The following is a 26739-nucleotide window of genomic DNA, read 5'->3' on the forward strand; positions in this document are numbered from 1 at the left end:
CCCCTCACCAGCTTCGTTGCCCTTCTCTGGACATGTTCCAGCACCTCAACATCTCTCTTGAATTGAGGGGCCCAGAACTGGACACAGCACTCAAGGTGTGGCCTGACCAGTGCTGAGTACAGGGGAAGAATAACCTCCCTTGTCCTACTGGCCACACTGTTCCTGATGCAGGCCAGGATGCCATTGCCTCTCTTGGCCACCTGGGCACACTGCTGGCTCATCTTCAGCTTACTATCTATCAGTACCCCCAGGTCCCTTTCCTCCTGGCTGCTCTCCAGCCACTCAGTCCCCAGCCTGTAGTGCTGCTTGGGGTTGTTGTGGCCTAAGTGCAGAACCCTGCACTTGGCCTTGTTAAATCTCATCCCATTGGCCTCTGCCCACCCATCCAGCCTGGCCAGGTCCCTCTGCAGGGCTCTCCTACCTTCCAACAGATCAACACCTGCTCCTAGCTTGGTGTCACTGTATAAAAATCCTAAACCCTTCTAGGACAAAACCCTTCAAATCAATAGTATTGATCAAATAGTTTCCCCTTCTAGCTACATTTTTTTTCACCCTCCCACATTTTGGACATTCTTTTTTTCCTTCAGAATTTGTCTACCTGAAACTGATTTTCACACTCCATGCATTTTGAATAAGGTAATAGATTTTCACATGCAGGAAACTGTGTATGTGTTTAAGAACAACAGAAAAAAAAAATCATTTTATTCTCTTAAGAGAAGGACTGGAAGAAAATTATATAGGCAATTCTTATTGGGAAACTCTAGATGATGTTGTTCCAAATACAAGACCACTGACTTTCTTCTGAATATCTTCTGTATCAAGAATATACTTAGATATTTCTTGGTAAGGTTTATTTGCTCATGAACTTAAATATGGGAATGACATATTTCAGCTCAGTATTGATGAAACAATGCTGTGCTATCTAGGTGTAGATGGTAGATAAGATAAATGAAAGCTTGAAGGGAAGAAATGTGAGGGTAGGTCTGACCACAAATTCAGTCAGGGTTAGAAGGGACCACAAGGATCATCTAGTTCCAACCCCTACCCTAGATCAGGCTGGCCACAGCCTCAGCCAGCCTGGCCTTAAACACCTCCAGGGATGGGGCCTCAACCACCTCCCTGGGCAACCCATTCCAGCCTCTCACCACTCTCATGCTTAACTTCCTCCTCACCTCCAGGCTGAATCTCCCCACCTCCAGCGTCGCTCCATTCCCCCAGTCCTGTCACTCTCTCATATTGGCCTTTTTTGTAGGCCCCCTTCAGATACTGGAAGGCCACAAGAAGGTCACCTGGGAGCCTCCTCTTCTCCAGACTGAACAGCCCCAACTCTTTCAGTCTGTCCTCACAGCAGAACTGCTCCAGCCCTCTGAGCATCCTCCAAGCCCTTCTCTGGACATGCTCCAGCATCTCCACATCCTTCTTGTAAGTAGGGGCTCCAGAACTGGATGCAGTACTCCAGGTGGGATCTCAGCAGAGTAGAGAAGAATCACCTCCCTCACTCTGCTGGCCACACTTCTCCTGATGCAGCCCAGGCTCTGGTTGGCTTTCTGAGCTGCAAGTGCACACTGCTGGCTCATGTTGAGCTTCTCATCCACCAGCACCCCCAAGTCCCTCTCCTCAGGGCTGCTCTCCAGCCACTCACTGCCCAGCCTGGATTTGTGCTTGGAATTGCCTCAACCCAGATGCAGGACTTTGCATTTGGTCTTCTTGAAGCTCATGAGGTTGGCTTGCGCCCACCTCTCCAGCCTGTCCAGGTCCCTCTGGATGGATCCTTTCCTGCCCTCCAGCCTGTCTGCTGCACCACACAGCTTGGTGTGCTCAGCAAACTTGCTAAGGCTGCATTCAGTGCCTCTGTCCATGGCACCAACAAAGATGTTGAACAAGACTGGTCCCAGGACCAATCCCTGAGGGACTCCACTTGTCACTGGCCTCCACTTGGACATGGACCTATTGACAGCCACTCTTTGGGTGCAGCCAGCAAGCCAGTTCTTTATTCATCTAGTGGTCCGCCCAACAAACCTATTAATTAACCAATGCAATTAGTATGCATGGGTGGTAAAGGGTGTGATCTGAAGCCTATCTGTAGATTACCATATGAATAGAAGTGTATATGAGAACAATAAATTCTTCAAATACATGTCTTCACAGGGGAAAACTCTCCTGGAGTCCATGCCTGGCACTGCCCCAACAAACTGCTACACTTACAAATGATGATACATAAATTACTTCTTCTACCCATTTAGTGCATCAAAGACTTCAGAAGCCTTCATAGTATCTACTAATGCAAAACTTCATCTGCCTTTATCTGCTCATCAGATTTGCATCTCATCTTATATTGGACAAAAGACTTAAAGGTGGAGGCCTCATCTCTAGAACCAGCCATTGCCCACAGTCAAAGATCAGTGCTCTCAGAACGGAAATGAACATGCATGGGCTTGGCAAAGGTTATGTGAGAATGCAGTACCACAAGCCTTGTGGTTTCTTGTTTTTGAACCATATCCAAATCAATGCCTCTGGAAGTTAAAAACAAACAAAACCAGAAATAAAACCCAAAACCAACCAAACAAAACCCAAAAAATGAATCATAGACTCAACCAGGTTGGAAGAGACGTCCAAGAGCATCCAAAGAATATATATACACGTTATTGAATTAAGAATATAAAGTTCTTCTGTTTGGAAGAGGAGGCTCAGAGAGGACCTCACTGCTGTCTACAACTACCTGAAGGGAGGTTGTAGCCAGGTGGGGGTTGGTCTCTTCTCCCAGGCAACCAGCAAGAGAAGAAGGGGACACAGTCTCAAGTTGTGCCAGGGGAGGTCTAGGCTGGATGTTAGGAGAAAGTTGTTGGCAGAGAGAGTGATTGGCATTGGAATGGGCTGCCCAGGGAGGTGGTGGAGTTGCTGTCCCTGGAGGTGCTGAAGAAAAGCCTGACTGATGCACTTAGTGCCATGGTCTAGATGACTGGCTAGGGCTGGGTGCTAGGTTGGACTGGATGATCTTGGAGGTCTCTTTCAACCTGGTTGATTCTACGATTCTACTTAAGATCTACATATAAATGTGCAACACATTCACAGAATCACTGTTCACACTGTGAAACTATGACACAGTAATACTGGAATCATGTCACAGATTAGTCTCTGGGTGAAGAAAGAATATTTGGATTCAATGGCAGCACCACAACCTCACAGCTTCCTCATCTGAATGCAAGTATATACTTATTGCCCACACTTACTTTAGTGTCTGACAACCATCTTTGACACAGGGCAAAGGAGTGGTACATCTAAATCAAAAAGGTCTAAGCTGCAGTACACAGCTTTTCACACTACAATGTATTACCAGCAACAGTGCCAACAGATCAACCACTACCAATTTCTGACATTATTACAGTTCTGAAATTGAAGAAGTCTCTTCTTCAGAGAGGATTTCATACAATTGGCCTAAGAACTGAAGCACAGCTGGCATACAAACGCAGAAGAGAAGATTTCCACTGCAAAGCAAAGTATGAATGCTGGAGAGGGAGTGTGCTATGTAGTCTATATAAAGTAAATGGGTTTCTGAAACTTCCCAGTGTTTTGGTTTTCTGTAACATTGGCAGCACAACACATGAAAAAGAAAAGCAGTGTACACTTTGGATCTTCCCCAGCTTTGCAGAAACTGCCTGTTTCTGCCCAGATATACAGGAATACACTTCCCTCCCTTTTCCATTCACTTGGAGTAGCCCAATTCAAAACCAGAATGAGACTGAAGGACAAGCAAGAAAACAGGAGACAAGCTGAAGACAGACAAAACCAGAGATTTGTCTGAGACTTTAGCTTAATAGCTTATGGCAGGCTGCGCTTCTCTTCTTTGATCAGGTCAGTGCTGCTGCTGCAATAACTTACAGCTGCAGGAAGGAACCAAACACCCCTGGAACATTGCTTCCAAGAACTGTCATTCTGTAAAAGAAAGCCAAAGTTGAGCAACATACTGGGCTAGCCACAGGCTCTGGTTGTGAACGGGATGTACTACTTCAGACAGCACAGGTCATAACGTGAAGCACAGAGATGCTAAACTGCATTGTCAATTACTGTAAACTTTACACACCAACAGATACTATATAGGAGTGGGAATCCTGCATGGACCCACATCATCCACTAGTTTTCATGGCCTTCTGTTTTGTCGAAAGATGACCAATTTACTGGCACCACACCTCCGCCTGAGCAGGACCTCCACTAGCCTTCCACCCTTCACTGTTTGTCTGCCCATCAGCTGTTTTGAGCCTCTCTTGCTTTTCTCTCAAGGCAATAGGAAAACTCCTGGAGTCATAGAATCAATCAGGTTGGAAGAGACCTGCAAGATCATCCAGTCCAACCTAGCACCCAGCCATATCCAGTCAACTAGACCTAAAACCTATAAACCCATGATTTGTCTTGCTTACATGCTATGCTAGATTACACTCACTCTATCCTGCACTCAGGTCCTACTGTAAGGGAGAATTCACCTCAGATCTACACCACTAAAGACCACCAAAAAAAAAAAAACAGGTCTCAGCACTATCCTTGATAGTTAATACTGTTATTATGGGTGAGACACATGATTTAGTTACAGGGCTTCAAAATCTAGCAGGGAAGGAAAAAGCATGTATACATCCAGGAAAAAGCAGGCTGTCTTGGCAGGCTGGGAAAATCTCAGACACTCATATTTCTTCTTCACAAATCCTTCCAATTAAGTAGAAAACAAGAAGGTGGGAGGGAGGAAGGCAAGAAACTCAAAGTTTCCACAACTCCAATTCCAGTTCCTAAAGCTCTCAGATGGCAGATACTTGGGGCTGAAATCATACAATGGTCCAGTTTGGAAGGGACCTCTGAAGGTCTCTAGTCCAATACCCTCTGCAGAAATCTACTCAGCCCTTCTCTTTTGCACCAGCACAGCACCCCAGCTGTGCATGCAGTACTCCCAGCAACACAGGGAAATGGAAGCTGTGGCTTGGGTCCTTTAGATTGGACTGTACAATTTTGCATCTATGACTTACATGCAAATGAAAGAGGACTTAGTAGCAACCTGTCCTGTACCTCATCTTGTTTAACTGCACTGTTCAGTCACACACACGTTTCATCATTTACACCACATCCCCACGAGGACTACATCTTTGAGACACGTATAAAATGTAACTCTCCCTCACTTTCTAATGGAAACAATAAATAAGAGCAGAAATGTTTGGGGTTTTCTTTTTCTTGTGTGGGTGTTTTTTAGTTTGGGGGGAGTGTTTGTTGTCGTTTTGTGTGTGTGTGTGAAGCGATTCATCTCCCATAACCTGCATCTCTATAGAGACGCTGGTTGCCTCTCCCAGGCAACCAGCAACAGAACAAGGGGACACAGCCTCAAGTTATGCCAGGGCAGGTCTAGGCTGGATGTTGGGAGGAAGTTCTTGCCAGAGAGAGTGACTGGCATTGGAATGGGCTGCCCAGGGGGGTGGTGGAGTTGCCATCCCTGGAGGTGTTGAAGAAAAGTCTGGCTGAGGCACTTAGTGCCATGGTCTAGTTGACTGGCTAGGGCTGGGTGCTAGGCTGGACTGCATGATCTTGGAGGTCTCTTCCAACCTGGTTGATTCTATGATTCTAACAACTGCTTTAAAACAAGAAACAACAACAAAACAACCACCAACACAACAAACAACCAAAAACACAACCAAAAAAAACCCCAAACAAAACCAAACACCAAAACTGTAAGCCTTCAAAAGTCTTCTAAGACACAAATAGAAGGCTGTGAGAATTCTGGATGAATAGTACCAGAATCAACAACTTTATCCAGTCTAGGCTGGCCATTAGCCAGTTCAATCTGAAATGATCCAAAGTAAACCACTACTCAGCTTTTGCAAAACCATATCTAATTTAAATAGCTTTCCATTGGCAGGCAAAGCATTTTACTACCTGTACCTAGACACAAGCTGTCCACAGAAGTTCAAGGTATTTCCAGAATTGTGATCCATATACAAAAACTGCTCAAAACAGGCAAAAAGGTAAACAGTTCACTAGAAATTACTTGCCTAGTTACAGTAAGAAAAGCAGACACTTCCTTTCCCCATCCCCAAGCCTAATATTCCAACTATTTTACAATGAATATAATGAAAAACACCTGAAAGAGAAAAGATGTTGACTGCATTTTTCTTTTCCAAACTTACATTGATCAACATTTGAATTGCAGGGTTTCTGGGGATTAAAAAAGCTCATTAGACTTCAAATACAATGCTAGAATCAGCAAACTATCTTTTTTTTCTCCTATCTGGAATCCGTTCCACCAGCTTTAAATCAATAAACATTTGGGATTAAGGACTACAAGAACTTGGGAGGCCTTAAATCCTGTGATTATTCATGGCAAAAAGGATTATGGCATCTGCACTTCCACACACATGGTTCTCTGTACTCCCTCACTCATGCCAGCAGACAACTCACCCTTTGAGAGAATAAATTACATTGGAGAAGAACTTGATCTATACTCAATTCTGGTGACAACTTCAGATATTATCATAGAATCAAGCAGGTTGGAAGAGACCTCCAAGATCATCCAGGCCAACCTAGCACCCAGCCCTAGCCAGTCAACCAGACCATGGCACTAAGTGCCTCAGCCAGGCTTTTCTTGAACACCTCCAGGGACGGTGACTCCACCACCTCCCTGGGCAGCCCATTCCAATGCCAATCACTCTCTCTGCCAACAGCTTTCTCCTAACATCCAGCCTAGACCTTCCCTGGCACAACTTGAGACTGTACATACAGGACTGCCATATAGGGAGAAAAAAAAATAGTAATGAATGAGAACAATGAATCTGAAAACAGAAGTTCATCTTCATAATTGCTACCAGTTAAATAGGCTACTTCAACTTTCCTAAACCAACTCATGCAAAACAACAAATGACGTTTCCGGTAACTACCACTGTCAAACCACTCTCTCTTGGGATGTCTGCTGTACAAATCCCAACAAATCCTGGGCTTCCTAGCAGTGATTCTTTTAGAGTTGTAACCCTGCTTTAGTTAATGCTAGTATAGAAGAGCTTGGTGGTTACTGTGAGCTGTATTCTTAGCTGCTCTGTTCACAGTCTTGTCAGGGGAACAAAAGAGAAGGAGACAGAAACAAAAATAAAGGCGGGGGGGGGAAGGCAGATGGAAACAAGGAAAAAAAAAAGCAGGATTTGAACAGGTTTGAGCAAGCTCCCTCTTCCCTCTGACACGGAGAAATCTATCTGTCCTCCAGCAAGGATGTTTGAGCATAACTGTGCTATGAGCTATAATCTGGCACCGGCAGCAGCACTGCCTCTCCATCCTTCCATCACAGACAGCACAGACACAGGGATATATCTGGCACCAAGACTCATCTCACTTCTCTAAAACATAAAAAGTAGCTCTTCTAAGGTTCTAAATGTTTTTCTCTAGGGTCCATTTTCCAGCTTCCTCCATATCACTTACTTCATGGAACATCTTCACACTCTAGCCCTTACCAGACGCTTTACTTCTGGAGCTACTTTTGTTCCCCTCCCATTCTACACTCCCAGCCCGCGGCCACGTCCTGCTCTCACCACAACTAAACAGGCAAGAGACAAATGTTTGCCTAAAAGCTTCTTAGTTCCAAATAAAATTTTTTCACCCCCTTGAGGAAGCAGAACTATGAACAACCCTTCCATCAGTAAATCCATTAAAAGAGTAATGATGGCTCCAGGAGCAATCTACTATTTTAATGAATGGAGAAAAATGGAAGCAAACTCTCTCAAATAAACCATGAGGGGGAAAAGCAGCATGCAATTCTCACCACGTCACAGCAGCTCCTTTTGCATGTCTACACAGACTAAGCAGCTACTTTTGCAGGTCTACATAGACTGAAATGTAAAGGCAACAAGCCAGGTTTGCTCACCATTCAACAAACATTACAACTAAGTCCTCTTGGTCAGCATAGCCTTCTACGGCTTCTTTCAGCAAGCGAACTTTCTGCCCTCCACCAATAGAGTTAGGCAGCTCACCACCTTTCCACTCTTCACCTTTCCCAAGTACCTGAAATAAGGAAAAGAAAAATGTTAAAAAACACACACAACCCCCCCAGACTTTTTTCTAGTATCCCCAAAACAAGAGGCTTTTTAAAGCAGATCCTTATTAAAAGCAGATGTTAAAGCAGAAGTAACACATTAAAGCATAGCAAGCCAGCATTTCCAGCATTGCAAGTTTTCCATGTCTGAAGCAGCATTCAACACAATGACATCACTGCAAAAACATGAGACAGACACTTATTAACCAAGAATTGAGCAACTGGCTGCTACCACCATGATGTGTCTCCTTCAAAAGAGACAAAAAGCTGATAATTGTTTCAAAACTTGTATTGGAAAAAGGTTCTAAATGAGATTTTTAGAAGTCAGTACAAATACTTTAAGCACAGAAGCCATAAGAGACCTCAGTGGAGCAGAGTTATTACTACTACAAATTGCAAGCTCCAGCCATTCTGAAATTTCTCCAGAACACTTTTGTACAAGGAAAGGATGGGTCTCCCAACATACAGCTGGCTGCTAGAAATCAGCTAAACAAAACTACTCTGAAACCCTTAAGCTTTTGATGGGTCTTAAACATACTGCTTTCAGAACATTTAAAATGTGGAAGAATGATATTGCATGATGATTTGGACAAATTTGCAATGCTAAAAGATGCATCCAGGGTTTAGGCCTCTCAAGTGCTTTAGTACAGCATTATCATATTAAGAAAGGTTCTCTCGGTCTGCCAGGTTCAGAAGTCAAGCTTCAGAGACTCGAGTAATTTCCTATTTATAGGGTAGGCACTATGGCAATCGAGCAGAACTTTCATAATGTCATCTGGATTCCTGGATTTTCTGTGGCAGAATCATTCTGGAGAAGGATTAGAAGGTTGGTGTCCTCCCTTTTAAGGTCACACAGAGGACAGTTTCAGTACGTGACATACCCAGGCACCGATCAAGGCGGAAAATGCTGGCAAGAATGATGGAAACGTTTTGTCCTCTGAGAGAATTTCAGGTTCCTGGGAAAGGCTGTGCAACTTTCAGTTGTGAACCTCCCTCCTGTCCTGCAGCAGGGATCTAGGCTTGGTTAAGGAGGAACTCCAAAGTGCCATGCAGCTTCCAGAAACACTCACACATATAAAATCAGCCATGCTGAAAAGCGAGGTTATGTGATAAATCATGACAGAACCTCTAAGTGACTGAAGATGCTGATCACAATTGCTGCTCATCTTAAAACAGCTCCTGAGGCAGTGGAACAAGCACCCTTCTGAGATCTTTCAGACAGGGCCAGCACCAGAGCCATGTACAAGTGCCCTACCTGCCTCCAGACTCTGTGTCTTACTTTGCCCCAGCATGCAAAGAAACCAATGCAATTTCAGCTGCTACTGCACCGTTCCTGCCTTACAGGCTGTACAGGGTGAATATTTGGTCTGAAAACATACAATACCTTTACTGTGTAGTTGAAGTACTTTGCAGTTTGCATGAAACGGTGGAAGCCATCGGTTTCTTTAGTGGCTACAGTAAAAACGAGTAGTTTATCTGAGGGAGAAAGAGAACAAACATGTATGCTTTCAGGCCAGAGTTTAGAACAAATAAATAACAAACCCCACTGCTCAGTACATTTATTTTCTTGCCTGCAAGTCAAAGAAGAGGCAAACACACTGTCATGTAACAGGCATAAGCCATTAGCAAACTGCCACAGGAAAAAAAAGGCTGTATTTAAAATTATCCTCAGGAAGATGAAGTAAAGAAATCTATCTGTTCTGTACCCAGCTAGCTCAAGACATGAAAATAAAGCTGCTGTGACTACTGGACAGCAAAGAATCTTCAACACAAAAATAACATTCCTTTTTGGCCTGAGCTAATGCTATAAGCTTTTAACATAGGACTAAATCATAGAAGCAACCAGGTTGGAAGAGACCTCCAAGATCATCCAGTCCTACCTAGCACCCAGACCTATGCAGTCAACTAGACCAGGGTACCAAGTGTCTCAGCCAGGCTTTGCTTGAACACCTCCAGGGATGGTGACTCCACCACCTCCCCGGGCAGCCCATTCCAATGCCAATCACTCTCTCTGCCAACATCCTGCTAACATCCAGCATATACTTCTCCTGGCACAACTTGAGACTGTGTAATCTTGTTCTGTTGCTGCTTGCCTGGAAGAAGAGACCAACCCCACCTGGCTACAACCTCCCTTCAGGTAGTTGTAGACAGCAATGAGGTCTGCCCTGAGCCTCCTCTTCTCCAGGCTGCACACCCCCAGCTCCCTCAGCCTCTCCTCACAGGGCTGTGCTCCAGGTTCTCTCACCAGCTTTGTTGCCATTCTCTGGACACCTTCCAGCACCTCAACATCTCTCTTGAACTGAGGAGCCCAGAACTGGACACAGCACTCAAGGTGTAGCCTGAGCAGTGCTGAGTACAGGGGAAGAATAACCTCCCTTGTCCTGCTGGCCACACTGTTCCTGAGCCAGGCCAGGATGCCACTGGCTCTCTTGACCACCTGCTGTATGTGTACTAAATGGTACCACAGAACTTCACCCAATCTCAGCAGCTCACCTGTAAGAAATCTGTTCAAACTTGTCACAAAAACAGGAGGAGGAAAAAAAACAAAACCACCACCACAAAACCAAAAACAACCACACCATGGAAACGAGTCCCCCAACAGGTAATATTTAGTGCTTTTAAGCCCGTGGGCAGAGACAAAAGAGCAAGGGTTGCTGTTTATTTATTCAGAGCCTCTGTAAATTAAGTTCTCATTTTACCCTCTTACTGCCCATAGGCAAATGACCACATAACTGATTTTCTTTTCATATCCAAGGGCTTCTGACATAGTTGAAATGAGGTTATCAGCTTCCTGACTATGCTGAACAACATTCAGCGCACCCCCGCAATACGCTGCAAAATCAAGGCACATAAATCAAAGCTATGAGAAAGGCAGAACCCCTGCCCAACATCAAATACTTCCTCAAACCAGCCTGGATCCCAGAACACACTGCAGTTCCTCAGTCTGGTCTGAGTTCAAGCAACACCTGCACTCACCACCAGAGACTTAGCAGCTCTTAGACACCTTAGATGACATCCTAAGAATACTCAAATCAGTCACCACTTGCCGCTTGGTTTGGCATGCAAGGTGATGATCTGCTTCCCACTTCATAGAGGCAACATACCTCACAGATCACACATGCACAAGCATTACAGTATCACAGTAGCATCAAGGTTGGAAGAGACCTCATAGATCATCAAGTCCAACCCTTTACCACAGAGCTCAAGGCCAGACCATGGCACCAAGTGCCACGTCCAATCTTGCCTTGAACAGCTCCAGGGACGGCGACTCCACCACCTCCCCGGGCAGCCCATTCCAGTGTCCAATGACTCTCTCAGTGAAGAACTTTCTCCTCACCTCGAGTCTAAATTTCCCCTGGCGCACCTTGAGGCTGTGTCCTCTTGTTCTGGTGCTGGCCACCTGAGAGAAGAGAGCAACCTCCTCCTGGCCACAACCACCCCTCAGGTAGTTGTAGACAGCAATGAGGTCTCCCCTGAGCCTCCTCTTCTCCAGGCTAAACAACCCCAGCTCCCTCAGCCTCTCCTCATAGGGCTGTGCTCAAGGCCTCTCCCCAGCCTCATCGCCCTTCTCTGGACATGCTCAAGCATCTCAATGTCCCTCCTAAACTGGGGGGCCCAGAACTGAACACAGTACTCAAGGTGTGGTCTAACCAGTGCAGAGTACAGGGGCAGAATGACCTCCCTGCTCCTGCTGACCACACCATTCCTGATGCAGGCCAGGATGCCACTGGCTCTCTTGGCCACCTGGGCACACTGCTGGCTCACGTTTAGGCGGGTATCAATCAGCACCCCCAGATCCCTCTCTGTTTGGCTGCTCTCCAGCAGGGTACCTCAGGTGTACCTCTGCCCACTCTTGCAGAGGGACATAAGAAACATTTATTCTAATAAAGCTCAAGTCTGTCAAAAATAGCCAGAGTAACTAAATTACAGAGACTAGTCTCTGGAGCCACTGGTATTTCTCCCCCTGGAACATCATCTGGACTCAGCCCTGGTCCATAGGTCACTTCCAAGAACACTTCTAACAGGTCAGACAGTGGTTTGGCTAGTCTACCTTCAACAGCAGCTGTACATCAGGAAGAGTAATTGTGATGGTTTGCGTGTTACCCACCCCTCCCACTCTTGTGAAATCACCTAGACTTGACTCAGCTGAGCTGGAAATTAAGAGTAAAGCTTTCTATTCACAGCTTAGCACAATATACAGGCAGGTATTTACAATATATGCAGCTACAGACAGAAATAGACAAGTTAAGAGCAATACAGAAACATAATACCTCTCCCAGAAACCAGAGTTCCCAGAAGGAGCTCCCAACCACCCTTCCACCTCCTTTCCACCCCTCTACCTTATCCCAGATTTTGCCTTATGTGCAAGGTGAGGTTGGAGAATCAGCCAGGGCAGTTAGGAAGCAGCAGTATTAGTTACACAGACACCAGGCTGGGGAGAAAAGTGCATGCACTGGATGCACTCCAAGAGCAACTGCATTATCTGTGTTTATGTTCCTCTTTTTATACATCTCAGCAAGCCTATGAGTGAAGTAGCCATCACCATTGTTTCCTTTTCACAACCTATAATCTCATTTCTCTCACTAAAATGTCCTAGTTGGCCTCAAACTAGCACAGCAATGATAAGACAAACATATATGATGCTTTCTCTGCTTTTCTCTATCGGTCCCCAGCGTATAGTTTTCCTGACCTGGATGGAGTTTCCATACATTCTGAACCACCCAGTCCACTTCATGACTTTGCTCCTACCTGCTCATTCCTTGAGGTAACCTTTAAGCAGAGACAGTACTACATGCCTCGAATGTACTACAAACCCTAACCCTAATTGAACAAGAGGACACAGCCTCAGGCTGCGCCAGGGGAAATTTAGGCTGGAGGTGAGGAGAAAGTTCTTCACTGAGAGAGTCACTGGACACTGGAATGGGCTGCCCGGGGAGGTGGTGGAGTCGCCGTCCCTGGAGCTGTTCAAGGCAGGATTGGACGTGGCACTTGGTGCCATGGTCTAGCCTTGAGCTCTGTGGTAAAGGGTTGGACTTGATGATCTGTGAGGTCTCTTCCAACCCTGATGATACTGTAATCATCTTCTGTGCCTTATACAGGGCTCCTACATTTTTTAACTGACACAGCCCAAGTTTTTCACCTACAGATACAGACATCTCCCACATTCTCCTACAGTTCTGTTCCTGGCAGTTTTGGGTTTGTGTGTTTATTTCTTTGGGGGGAGGGCAAACAACTAATTTTCCTCAACAGACCTAGTAAAGACTTTAGCTGCCTGCTCTTCTGAACTAGACAACACTCACAGCAACTTGAAAACCCAAAAAATGTGGAGCAGATGGCTTTGGAAGGTAATTGCTGTAGTGTTTTCCCACTTAAGTGCTGTGCTGGCAGTCTTTTGTACCCAAAAATCAGAAGGAAAATACCACAAATACATCTCAGAAGGCCAGACAGATCTCCAGAGAAGACTCTGGTGCAATGCATTCACAGAAGCACTGACTCACATCTATCTGTGACATAGATATAATGGTTCAGTCCCTTCAAAATCATTTACTCTGAGTGTCATCCAACCTAAAGTAATTCCACAGAAGTCACCACAGAATGAATAAAGAACAGGATCTCTCAGACTATGGCTACACCACACCTTGAGTGCTGTGTCCTGTTCTGGGCTCCTCAATTCAAGAGAGATGTTGAGGTGCTGGAAGGTGTCCAGAGAAGGGAGACAAAGCTGGTGAGGGGCCTGGAGCACAAACCCTACGACGAGAGGCTGAGGGAGGCTGGGGGTGTGCAGCCTGCAGAAGAGAAGGCTCAGGGCAGATCTCATTGCTGTCTACAACTACCTGAAGGGACACTGTAGCCAGGTGGGGGGTGGTCTCTTCTCCCAGGCAACCAGCAACAGAACAAGGGGACACAGTCTCCAGTTGTGCCAGGGGAGGTCTAGGCTGGATGTTAGGAGGAAGTTGTTGGCAGAGAGAGTGATTGGCATTGGAATGGGCTGCCCAGGGAGGTGGTGGAGGCACCATCCCTTGAGGTGTTGAAGAAAAGACTGGCTGAGGCACTTAATGCCATGGTCTAGTTGACTGGATAGGGCTGGGGGATAGGTTGGACTGGATGATCTTGGAGGTCTCTTCCAACCTGGTTGATTCTATGAAGACAGAGGATAGGATTTTTCTCTATGGAACAGATTAGGTTATGATTAATTTTTGTTCAAGCACTGCATCTTCAAATTAGAGGGAACTGGAAGAACTCAATCATATCAAACTGCATTGCCAAGCCAAGCAAATCCATTATTTAAAGTTACCTAGGTGACCAGTCAAGCACTGATTGTAGCCACAGAATTTGGTTTGGGATAAACATATTCCACATCTACTCCTTCCCAAGAAATGCTAACAGCAGAGTTTTCAAAATTCATACCTGACAAGATGATGTAAATGGCAGTGTAGGCTGTGTCATATCCCTTTCATAGTCACTAAGTCAAAATATCCTGCAAAGCTTTTGACACATTTGACACATTCTTCTCTCTAAGCTGGAGAGATATGGATTCGAGAGGTGGAGTGTCCAGTGGATAAGGAATTGGTTGGATGATCACATCCAGAGCATAATAGTCAATGGCTCAGTGTCAAGATAGAGACAGGTAGCAAGTGGTGTCCCTCAAGGATCTGTACTGGGACAAGTGCTGTTTGATATCTTCACCAATTATATCAGCAGCAAGATTGAGTGCAGTCTCAGCTAATTTGCAGATGATACCAAGCTGAGTGGTGCAGTTGATAGGTCTGAAGGATAGGATGTCATCCAGAGGGACTTGGACAGGCTAGAGAGGTGGACTAAGGAGAATCCCATGAGGTACAATAAAGCAAAGTGTAAGGTCCTGCACCTAGGTCGATACAATTCTTAGCAGCAGCACAGGCTGGGGGATAGAATGTCACAGAATCACAGAATGTCAGGGGCTGGAAGGGACCTCGAAAGATCATCTGGTCCAGCCCCAGGTTGATGAAATTGAGAGCAGCCCTGTAGAAAAGGACTTAGGAGTACTAGTGCCTGAGAATCTGGACACAAGCCAGCAGCCTGTGCTTGCAACCCAGAAGGTCAATCACATCCTTGGCTGCATCGAAAGAAGCACAGCCAGCAGATTAACAGGTGATTCTGCCACTTCACTGTGGTGACACCTCACCTGAAGTACTGCATCTAACTCTGGCGCCCTCAACACAGGAAGGACATGGACCTGATGGAGCAGATCCAGAGGAGGGTCAGGAAAGTGATCAGAGGGCTGAGGGAGCTGTGGCTGTTCAGCCTGGAGAAGAGAAAGCTCTGGAGAGACCTAGTAGTGGCCTTGCAGTACCTGAAGGGAGCCTACAGCAAGACTGCAGAGAGACTGTTTACAAAGGCCTGCAGTGATAGGATGAAGAGGAATACTCCGAAATTAGAGAAGAGCAGACTTAGGTTGGAAGTCAGGAACAAATTCTTTACCAGGAGGGTGGCAGAACACAGGGCCGGGTTGCCCAGCCAGTTGAGACCCCATCCCTGGATATATTCAATATCAGGCTCAACAAGGCTCTGAGCAACCTGATTCCAGTGGAGAATGTCCCTGCTTACTGCAGGGGAGCTGGACAAGATGATCTTTGGAGGCCCCTTCCAACCCAAACCATTCTAAATGAATGCAGTGATAGTGTTTCTGTAAGCAAAAACAAAAACCCAGTCAGCTGCCATTTATGGGGGTATTATTACTCTCTTTTATGGGGTATTATTACTCTCTTTTAATGGAAGCTGCAGCAATTCCACCTACACCCTGTTCATGTAGTTCAAGATTCACTATGAAGCCAAGCATGTTACTTGAGTTTTGTGGAATAAGAGGATGTGCCAAATCATAAGGGATTTCAGCCTAAGCCATGCAAAACACAGAAATCCAAGCAGACAAATAACACAGATTATATTTGCGTGAAACTGCAGAAGAACATATATTATACAGCCCAAGAAGCAACCTAAGCAGGCTGCCTGAGTCAGGTTTGCAATCACAAACCAGGAAGCTAACATGAACATAATTCCTGTAGGCTCCTGTGACTTGATTTAGATATAAGTGACAGCTTGCACTAGTTTTACTGGTAAAGTTCCATTAGGTGTAGCATGGGAGATACTTCTTTCTCCTTACCAAAATGAGTGAAGAAAATACTTCTGACCAAGTACTCCTGCTCAGTTCTTTTTAACCTTTTAACTTCATTCACTTTGAAAAAAATCTATTTCTTGTTTCATAGAATCATAGAATCAACCAGGTTGGAAGAGACCTTCAAGATTATCCAGTCCAACCTATCACCCTGCCCTATCCAACCAACCAGACCATGGCACTAAGTGCCTCATCCAGTCTTTTCTTGAAGACCCCCAGGGACAGTGCCTCCACCACCTCCTTGGGCAGCCCATTGTATAAAAACCTCTGGTAACAAGTCCAGAGTGACTTCCATGAACTCAAGGAGCACCAATGTGCAAGTACAACACAGATTCCAAGGGAGTAGTTTCCATTTCAGGATGTGCTCAGCTACATCTATTTTAGCCACAGCCACCCACGTGTCCCTGCTGTGCAAAGCAGGTTTGGTCCCACAAAAAGCCTTGCTGGTGGAGAGGTTCAGTGCAGCAACAGAGCCCTTATCACAGGCTGAGTCACATCTAAATATTGCACAGACATGGAGTGGCCTGCCCAGAATCCCCAGCAGCACCACTGTGCTGGCTGCTGAGCTCTGCTGGTTCAAAGATGGTCTAGGTGTAACAGCAGAAAGCTCTCTGCAGTTACTCAGATCCTGAGTTTCTCCTGTGGCTCCAAGTGCAGGGTTCTGCACTTTGGCCACAACAACCCCAAGCAGCGCTATAGGCTGGGGACTGAGTGGCTGGAGAGCAGCCAGGAGGAAAGGGACCTGGGGGTACTGATAGATAGTAAGCTGAAGATGAGCCAGCAGTGTGCCCAGGTGGCCAAGAGAGCCAATGGCATCCTGGCCTGCATCAGGAACAGTGTGGCCAGCAGGACAAGGGAGGTTATTCTACCCCTGTACTCAGCACTGGTCAGGCTACACCTTGAGTGCTGTGTCCAGTTCTGGGCCCCTCAATTCAAGAGAGATGTTGAGGTGCTGGAACATGTCCAGAGAAGGGCAACAAAGCTGGTGAGGGGCCTGGAACACAAACCCTATGAGGAGAGGTTGAGGGAGCTGGAGGTGTTTAGCCTGGAGAAGAGGAGGCTCAGGGGTGATCTTATTACTGTCTACAGCTACCTGAAGGGGCATTGTAGCCAGGTGGGGGGTGGCCTCTTCTCCCAGGCAACCAGCAATAGAACAAGGGGACGACACAGTCTCAAGTTGTGCCAGGGTAGGTATAGGCTGGATATTAGGAAGAAGTTCTTCACAGAGTGATTGGCATTGGAATGGGCTGCCCGGGGAGGTGGTGGAGGCACCGTCCCTGGGGGTCTTCAAGAAAAGACTGGCTGAGGCACTTAGTGCCATGGTCTGGTTGATTGGCTAGGGCTGGGTGCTAGGTTGGACTGGATGATCTTGGAGGTCTCTTCCAACCTGGTTGATTCTATGATTCGATGATTACTCTCCAGTGACTGAGGTGCAAAATTCTCAGTCTGCAAAAGTACTATGATGAACTCTAGCTGCAGGTAGCATCGTGTCTGCTTCACCATCCAAACCCTTGCCCTGACCTCTACCTGGGTGTCTACCTGAGGAGCTCTGCTGTATAGGCTTACACATAGACTTACACCATCCGGTTTCTCAAGCATAACTATCCCCCTCACATGAGAGGGACGAATAAACACTCTCAGCAATATTTTCCAAACAGTAACAGCATCCTCAAAATGCAAACATACACGAAGCCAAGAACACAGCAGGTGGTCAGAGCCCTCCACACTTGCCGGGTGCTGGGACACCGCAGAGGGTATGGGCTGCCGCAGGGCTGGGCTCCCCCAGCACACTGCCTGCCAGAAGCATCTTGGCAGTCACTGGAGGGGATTACCAAGCTTGGCATTTACTTCCACAAGTCAATTCAAGTTTATGTACAAAGGAAATGCAAACCATACACTGAAATTTGACAGGAAGGTGTGAAAAAAAAAAACAACCCTCTGCAGAGCTTCATGCCAGCTCTGAGGGTCCTGAAGTTTACTAGAGTGCAATTATTTCAGACAGCTTCCCGATAGCTACATTCAGGAAACAGCTGTTCTGTTTTGAAAGCAAGCCCAAGAGAGCACGTGTTTGGCCAAGAGAAGTATATCCAGTGACAAACAATTCATTCTTACATGCAAATTTGGAAACTCTTTAGCACTCAATTTGTGCAAGACAACACTGCATGGAGAGCACACACAATGCATCAGTTTTTATTACTCATAAAAACTATCTCCCTCTTTTACTCAATCTTTTGTGCTGCTACTATCAGGAATCTGACGTCATCATAACTGCTTATTTCCAGAAGCAAGAGCTATAAACTAGAGCCTTTGTCTCCAAGTGATTTGCTTGGCAAGGTCTCAGCCAGGAATTGCCATGGCAGGATTCCTTTAAGTAGTGGCAACCCCTCTCCTTGTGCCTTGGCAGAGAAATACATCAAGAACTAACTGCAGTCATTCCAGGCACACCCACATGGTTCTCACTTATCTTGAACAAAGGCTGACAGAGATTAGTACATAATTTCTACAAGGGCTTGCAGCCATTATCACAGCAGCTTTAGGGCAGCCAAAACTGAGGATAATGCTCAGTCACACAGGAGCTCACATTTGGGCCTTGGATTCAAGTACTGTGGACTTCAAGAATAAGAAAGGAGGTGCAAAAATCAAAGAGTATCTGTGCATGGCAGCACATTATGCTGGGCCTTGGATTCAAGTACTGTGGACTTCAAGAATAAGAAAGGAGCTGCAAAAATCAAAGAGTATCTGTGCATGGCAGCACATTATGCCATCAAAACACACCTCTGACTTTCAAAGTGGTGGTCTATAATGGTAAACAAATGACTGCTGGTTCCTGGAATACATGTACATAAGACAGTCTAATTTTGGGGGGTTGGATTAAAGTTATCAGTATGTCTATTTTCAAGGCAGGTAACCTACCCCATGTATCATCTCAAATTTGTAACTTGGCCATGCCACCTTCACTGCCAACTTCAGTACTCAGTCCATAATGAGATGGTGAACTAGAAGAATAGTCCTCAACACAATCTGTAACTGGGATTGGAGATCACAGGCTCACAGGATGTCAGGGGTTGGAAGAGACCCAAGGAGATCACCGAGTCCAATCCCCCTGCCAAAGCAGGACCATACAATCTAGCTCAGATCACAGAGAAATGCACCCAGGCAGCCCTTGAAAGTCTCTAGAGAAGGAGACTCCACAACCTCTCTGGGGAGTCTGTTACAATGTTCTGTGACTCTTAAAGTAGAGAAGTTCCCCTTTGTGTTGAAGTGGAAGCACTTGTGCTGCAACTTACACCCATTGCTCCTTGCCTGATCACAGGGAGCAAGTGAGCAGAGCCTGTCCCCCTCCTCCTGACCCCCAGCTCTCAGAATTTTATAGACATTTATTAAATCCCCTCTCAGTCTTCTCCAGACTAAGCAGCCCCAGGTCCCTCCTGCTCTCCTCATAAGGCAGTGCTCCAGTCTCCAAGTCATCCTTGTAGCGCTCCACTGGACTCTCTCCAGCATATCCCTGCCCCCCTTAAACTGGAAAGCTCAAAACTGAATGCAGTACTCAAGATGAGGTTTCACCAGGACAGAGTAGAGGGGCAGAAAAACCTCCCTTGATCTGCTGGACACACTTTTCCTAATAGACCCCAGGATCCTATTGGCCTTCTCAGTCACAAGGGCACATTGCTGTGCCAGATCTACAGTTTCTCCTAATGTCAGGATAAAACTGGTAAATTCTGGAAGAATAAAACTTTAAAGACTATTTAGGAATACAACTAACCTCCTGTAATATCCTTAACTGGAAGGCATCCTGGAAAACATAAAACACCCTACAGTGTCTTCTGAATAAGACAAACCTTACTGAGAACTAGAAAAAGATAAAGCCTGTTGGAAAATATCTTAGTTGTAAGCTCAAGTGCTGTTTCCTCCATAGAAGTCCACAAGGCACTGCAAAACTTTGAAAGAGCTTTTAAAGAGAATGCACAGGCTACCCAATACCATATGGAATCAATACAGTTAGGATAACCATCTTCCCACACACTTTTGATGACTTTACTAAAACTACTTCTTCCATATGTTTCCAAGTCATGTGAAAGGTCTGCAGATAGCTAAAGGGTCACCAATGCTGCCAACAACAACTTTCCTTCCCTATTCATACAGACTCAGACCACATGTTCAAAACCCAAAGAACTGTTAAGCCAACTAAAAAGCTGAAATACTGAAGAGTGCTTTCAAAAGCCAGATTTTTAGCACAACACCAACTTCCACTTATCATTTAAGAAGGCAACATTAGACTCTTCAAAAGGAAATGTCATTTTTTCCCCATATATGCAGGAGTTCCTAAGAGTCTATGTAAAATCCAAACAAAGAAAAAACCACCTTTTGAAAATCTGCATACTCTGAAAAGATGTCAAACAGCTGGAGACAGTAAATGTAAGGATACTATCCAACTATCACTGGAAGAATGATTGACAATTGGAATGGGCTGCTCAGGGAGATGGAGGAGTCACCATCCTGGGAAGTGTTTTAAAGGAGACCAAATGAGACACTTAGTGCAATGGTTTAGTTAATTAGAAGGTATTGGTGATAGGTTGGACTCGATGATCTCAGAGTTCTCTTCCAACCTGGTTAATTCTGTGATTCTGTGAAATGATGTCAAACAGCTGGAGACAGTAAAAGCCCATCACATGCAATGCAATCATGATTATAAGTTATACCTACATACATAGACTTGGTTAATGCAATCCAGCAGCAAAGAAGGATCTTAAGTGCACAACAACATGAAAAACACAAACTTTAAACATATGTATCTACCCAGCACCAGTTTATATGACGTACATATGGTCAAAGAAAGCAGTAATCCAAAAGAAGAGTTTCTGGTTAAATAAAGCTTTTGGCATAAAGAGAGGAAAAGTCAGAGACATCCAACAACCATTTGTTTTCCCCCAGGAAGCTTTAGAAACATAACCATGTGCTGAAATAGTAAACATGGTCATCTTTCCTCAGGAATCATAGAATCAGTCAGGGTTGGAAGGGACCACAAGGATCAGCTAGTTCCAACCCCCCTGCTATGGACAACGACACCCTACCCTAGAGCAGGCTGGCCACAGCCTCAGCCAGCCTGGCCTGAAACACCTCCAGCCATGGGGCATCAACCACCTCCCTGGGCAACCCATTCCAGCCTCTCACCACTCTCATGCTGAACAATGTCCTCCTCACGGCCAGCCTGAATCTCCCCACCTCCAGCTTTGCTCCATTCCCCTTCGTCCTGTCACTCCCTGATAGCCTGAAAAGTCCTTCCCCAGCTTTTTTGTAGGTCCCCTTCAGATATTGAAGGCCACAAGAAGGCCACCTGGGAGCCTCCTCTTCTCCAGACTGAACAGCCCCAACTCTTTCACTCTGTCTTTATAGCAGAGGTGCTCCAGCCCTCTGAGCATCCTCGTGGTCCTTCTCTGGACACACTGCAGGCAAGGAATATACACTGCACTGCAGGAGGAGGAAAGATGACTGGTGCATAAACACTACTACTTCATATCTGGGAAGTTCTGGAGATTTTCTTTTATTCTGATATTTGTATTACACAGTCAATTTCTGTTTCACACAGAACACTTTGCTATATGCCTTTGCTCATCCCATAGCTTACTGCTTCCCAGAGGGGCAAATCAAAGTCCCAATAACATTAGCCATGATGACCTGTAAGATTGGATCCTCTGCAATTCAATGCCACAAATACTGCTGAAAAAAAAAATGAAAATCCATGCTTGAAACACCCATGAAAGGCTGAAAAGTTATGAGATTGAAAATAAAAGACTAATTAACATTAACAGATAGCAAGTTAAGAAGAGTCATGGGGTGCCAAACACACAGTGCATACTGATACACACTTGTGTGAGAGAGATGGATTTCTAAGCAGCAATGCTTTAAACACATCTTAAAGGATGTATTTAAATCCATGATAAAGGATGGATTTTGAAGAAGCAGATCTTCTTGTACAGACCTCTTCTGAAAGTTTGGTCCATAGCACAAACCTGTTAATCACTGCACTTCTATACACACACACTTCACTGCAACAAACAAAGAGCAGCACAAACGTTCTTCATTTAATTTCCAAAGGCATGAAAATCTTCTTGGATAGCTATTAGTAGACTTGTACCTTTGCCACTTTCAAGTAGGCATGTTAAAGCCAAGTAAATAGAAGTCTGTCTTTTGATGCACAGTTATTGCAGAACTAATGTAATTACACAGCTATCGACCCTGCTACAACCCAATCCTCAAAATGATTCAACTTGCCAAAATAAATTACTGCTGCCTTTAAACTGCTGCAAACAGTTTAGGACCACAACTGGCATTTGTGGTTATCAAGAAACACTGACTGAATGGGCTGTCCATGGATAATCCTTCCTCTATCCCTCTAAGAGTTGGGGCTGTTCAGTCTGGAGAAGAGGAGGCTCCCAGGTGAACTTCTTGTGGCCTTCCAGTATCTGAAGGGGGCCTGCAAAAAAGCTGGGGAGGGACTTTTTAGGCTATTAGGGAGTGACAGGACTGGGGGGAATGAAGCAAAGCCAGAGATGAGTAGGTTCAGGCTGGATGTGAGGAAGAAGCTGTTGAGCATGAGTGGTGAGAGGCTGGAATGGGTTGTCCAGGGAGATGGTTGATGCCCCATGGCTGGAGGTGTTCAGGGCCAGGCTGGATGAGGCTCTGGCCAGCCTGATCTAGGGTAAGGTGTCCCTGCCCATGGCAGGAGAGGGGTGGAACTAGATGATCCTTGTGGTCCCTTCCAACCCTGACTGATTCTAAGTAGACCTTGCTGATGTTAAAGGCAATAATCACTGGTGTCAAAAGTCCTGACAGTGTCCTGATCCAGGTATGGAACTAGTAAAGTCAGGAACTTTTCATAAACTGACTAGGGAAAGTAATAAAGAGGGCATAATTTGCCACTATCAGTTAGTTTTTAATAGCTGCTAATGTTGCAACCTCCTCAGACACAGCAAATGTTATCTGTTAAAGGGCCCTCCATCCATCTTCTGCTGTGTTTTAAAGAAGCTGGGTTAGCAGAAATGTATGCTTGTATTAAGCAAGAGGTGCTCTGAATTCTTTCACAATATACCATTTATGACAGATTAGTGTTTGCTAACATACAGGCCTTGGACAGGACACTAAAGTTTTCAGTTTTGCTTAGTTTAGGACTTGCATTGTGCCTTCTTTTTTTCTGCTAACTGAATCCAATTTGAAGCTTTCCAGGCAATGTCTCACTACTGTTAAATATCATCTACAATCTAAACCCATTTACAAAGGAGGGGAACAGTGCTGCAGCAACTCTGCATTTTAGAATCTAAAGTATATGAAACCACTGAGGACTTCTCATGCTAAGAAATTCTCATGTGCTTTCCTTTCACAGCCCATAGAGATGTGAACAAGCATTTCCTTCTTCCACGTGTACTGACTCAAACAGCAAGCCTACAGAGCAGCTGCCTAATGCCTGCCTTTTACCACAGCATTACTATTTCTAATCTCACTTAGACACAGCACCTAAAATGATGACATGGAAATGATCAGCTGTTGAGTTGAGCCAGTCCTAAAGAAAAAGGAATAAAATCCCACTACCCACAGGCTATATCTATCCAACTACTTTTTGTATATGCATACATACACTTCCAGACAAAGATCAGCAGTTGCTCCCACTATTAAATACATGACTGATTTCAGAAGGCATTTCAAAGTTGATTCAGTCTCTGCAATTAAATTACATTCTTTTAATTTAGTGGTATTGAATATACACCCAACAAGAGCTCATTAAGACCTGTATGTGCACTCATCAATCACCCACATCAGTCCTGGGTGCAGCACTGGCCAGTGCTCAGGCCTGCACTCATTCTAACACATGATTTCCCTCATTTTGATAACTGAGCAAAACCAGATTGTAAGCAGCAGTCAAGACTTTTTCAATCAGCTTCACTGGGTTTGGATGAGACTCTGCTTTACTACAGAACAACATATTCTTTGAACAAAGACATGCTCCTTATTTCCCAGATAAGATAAAAAGTTTAAATCAACTCTTGGGCAGTGACATCATTGCCATGCACAAAGCAACTCCATGAAGGAAAGCTGCCTAACTTCCTGACAAGTGGGGAAATGGATCAGGTTACAGCTGTTTATGAGTGCCTAGATACCAATTCAAACCACAAAAATCTTCCTGAGAGGGAGAGTGGATGGAGTCATGGCACAGACTGGTCTTGCTTGAACGCGCCAACTGGATGGCCCTGCTATAAACTGTCATCGGGGCTGCGCGGCTGAGAGCGGGACACAATTAACATCAGCTGTCTAAGTGAGAAAGTTTACTCAGCTTCTGCCTTGTCATGGACTTGCCCTCTCTGTCTCGCTCATAAATATGTATCTGGAGAAGAGCATGCTTCTTCTTAAGCTATTGTTTAGCAAACCCAGCTGTTTAAACAGAAGCAGTCACACACAGCACCAGGCACTGTTTCCTAACAGCCGATCAAGCCATCGATGAAACTCAGCAGTTAGGATTTGCAGTAACAGTTTCTCCTTAAACTAGTCTTTGCTTTAAAACAGAGGCAGAACTGGAGTTATCCTGAAGAAGTGTAACTGTCCTCCATGTAGATACCATGGTTCATGTTGTCAGTAGATACTAACGTCCCAATTGGTCAGCTCATTTGAAATATCTGTCCTACAGTTTCACGTCTGAACCTGTGTCCAGATACTAGACGTGCAAAAACCTCTAAGCAGAAACTCAAGCCACACAAACCTTGAAAGAGGAAAAAAACCTGTCCTGCTCAAAGATCCCTTTTCTGTGTGAGCAAACAACTTAAATTCCACATTTGTGAGGCTCAAGGCAGTGCCTTACTTGAACAACTCGATCCTTCACGCAGCAGCAACATCCTTCCTACTTCTGGAATAGGATACCATGATATGTCATGTAAGACACACATTTAAAGATGCTTTTAATGTCAAACACTTGACTCAGAAACTTCAGATACTAAGTTTATAGACCTAGTTCTGATCCAAGACATGTACAATTGATTCACAGTACCATAAAAAAATAGAATTAATGAACTACTTGCAAGGATAGCCTAACAAAACACTTCTGCTATATAAGTTTCATGTGAACTACAAAACTGAAGGCAATTATTCCATTTTTACTTTTTAGGAAAAGGAAAAAAAAAGTATAAGGCATTTAAAGAGCAATTCTATCAGATATTGATTACTTTCTGCATAGCTCAATTCAACAAGAACCCCTGATGGGCTCTTTCTGTGCATGAATACTTAGCTTTGCAGGTACATAATTCATTCTCAGAGCAATGGCACTTAAATCCCAAAGCTATTTTTGGCCAGCATTTTTCTGGCTTTTTTTTTTTCCCCTTACAGTTTGTTTCTATTAATCATACATACTGCATATGTCAGCTTGAAAACTCAACAAACTAAACACTTCACCATGAAAGGATCAACTCACTTTTGCTTAAGAAATCAGTAGTGAGGTAAAAAAGGAACAAAAAAAAAAAAAACAAACCAAGGAGCTCAGAAGCAAATCAAGACTCTGCAGTATATGCTACTGTAGAATCATAGATTCAACCAGATTGCAAGAGATCTCCAAGATCATCCAGTCCAACCTAGCACCCAGCCCTAGCCTGGAACTAAATGCCTCATCCAATCTTTTCCTGAACACCTCCAGGGATGGTGACTCAGTTTAGATTCTTGACAGGAATGTGTCTCACACAAAATTCTTCCTGGGTCAGAGAACCTTGGTGGTTATTCCACTGTATCTTATACTTCAATTTACAGCATCAAATAAAGGTCACAACTGCTTCACTTTTTCTTGCTTTAATTAGAAATGTACTTCACAGTCAAAGCTGCAGTGATCTTATCCAATCCCACTGTGTATTGCATAGAGAAGCAACATGGCATCCACCGCTGTGGTCTACCTCCACAGGCTAATTATTCCCTTCCTATTTCCTTAGGAAAGATAGAACAGCCTGGCCAAAAAAAAGTCTACCTTCTTTTTTAGCTTTTACAACAGAGACTGGCATTGTGCAGCCTCTAAACCAGGTGCTAAGGAGAACTCAAGACAGCCAACTTTGGGTGTCTTCAAGGAGAAGTATTTTCAAGGGATAAAAATAAGTGACAGAACAACAACTTTGCTTCTTTGCACCTCCACAGCCATGTTTGCTTATTTGCAAGTAATTTGCAAACACACACTGCACCTACCACACACTGCTTGCTATTCCCCATTTATTTCAAAAGAGGAGTCTGAAGTATGTGGCACACACAAGTGCTAAATGCATTCCTGGATACTCCCCAGAGAGCCAGGGAGATGGTGTCTCTGGGACATGGGTACCTCAAATGCTGCTTCCTTCTCAGTTAAGCGCCAGGCACATTATTCTCTGGCTTTACCTTTTACCTGAGGCAGGCACCAACTTTTTCACATAGTCCTCACAAAAATGGCATGAAGTTCTGAAGAGACCTAAAGGGGCTCTTTCCCCAGCACAAGTTTATACAGCAGTTTTAGATAATGTAGTGATAGATGTGATAAAGTAGCACC

At 44.8% G+C, this 26739-nt stretch overlaps 1 protein-coding gene across 2 annotated transcripts in view; it reads right to left on the reverse strand.

Moving 5' to 3' along the window:
* The window catches only part of PLOD2 (procollagen-lysine,2-oxoglutarate 5-dioxygenase 2), a 70226-nt gene that overhangs the window by 40322 nt on the left and 3165 nt on the right, over nt 1–26739 (reverse strand). For both annotated transcript variants that reach the window (XM_064152832.1, XM_064152831.1), the window contains exons 2-3: nt 9432–9523; nt 7880–8016 (exon numbers count right to left, since the gene is read on the reverse strand). In XM_064152832.1, coding sequence (XP_064008902.1) covers nt 7880–8016; nt 9432–9523 — 229 coding nt within the window. The remainder of the gene's footprint in view (nt 1–7879; nt 8017–9431; nt 9524–26739) is intronic.

This window comes from Pogoniulus pusillus, chromosome 13 (genome assembly GCF_015220805.1).
Source record: "Pogoniulus pusillus isolate bPogPus1 chromosome 13, bPogPus1.pri, whole genome shotgun sequence".
Lineage (NCBI taxonomy): Eukaryota > Metazoa > Chordata > Aves > Piciformes > Lybiidae > Pogoniulus > Pogoniulus pusillus.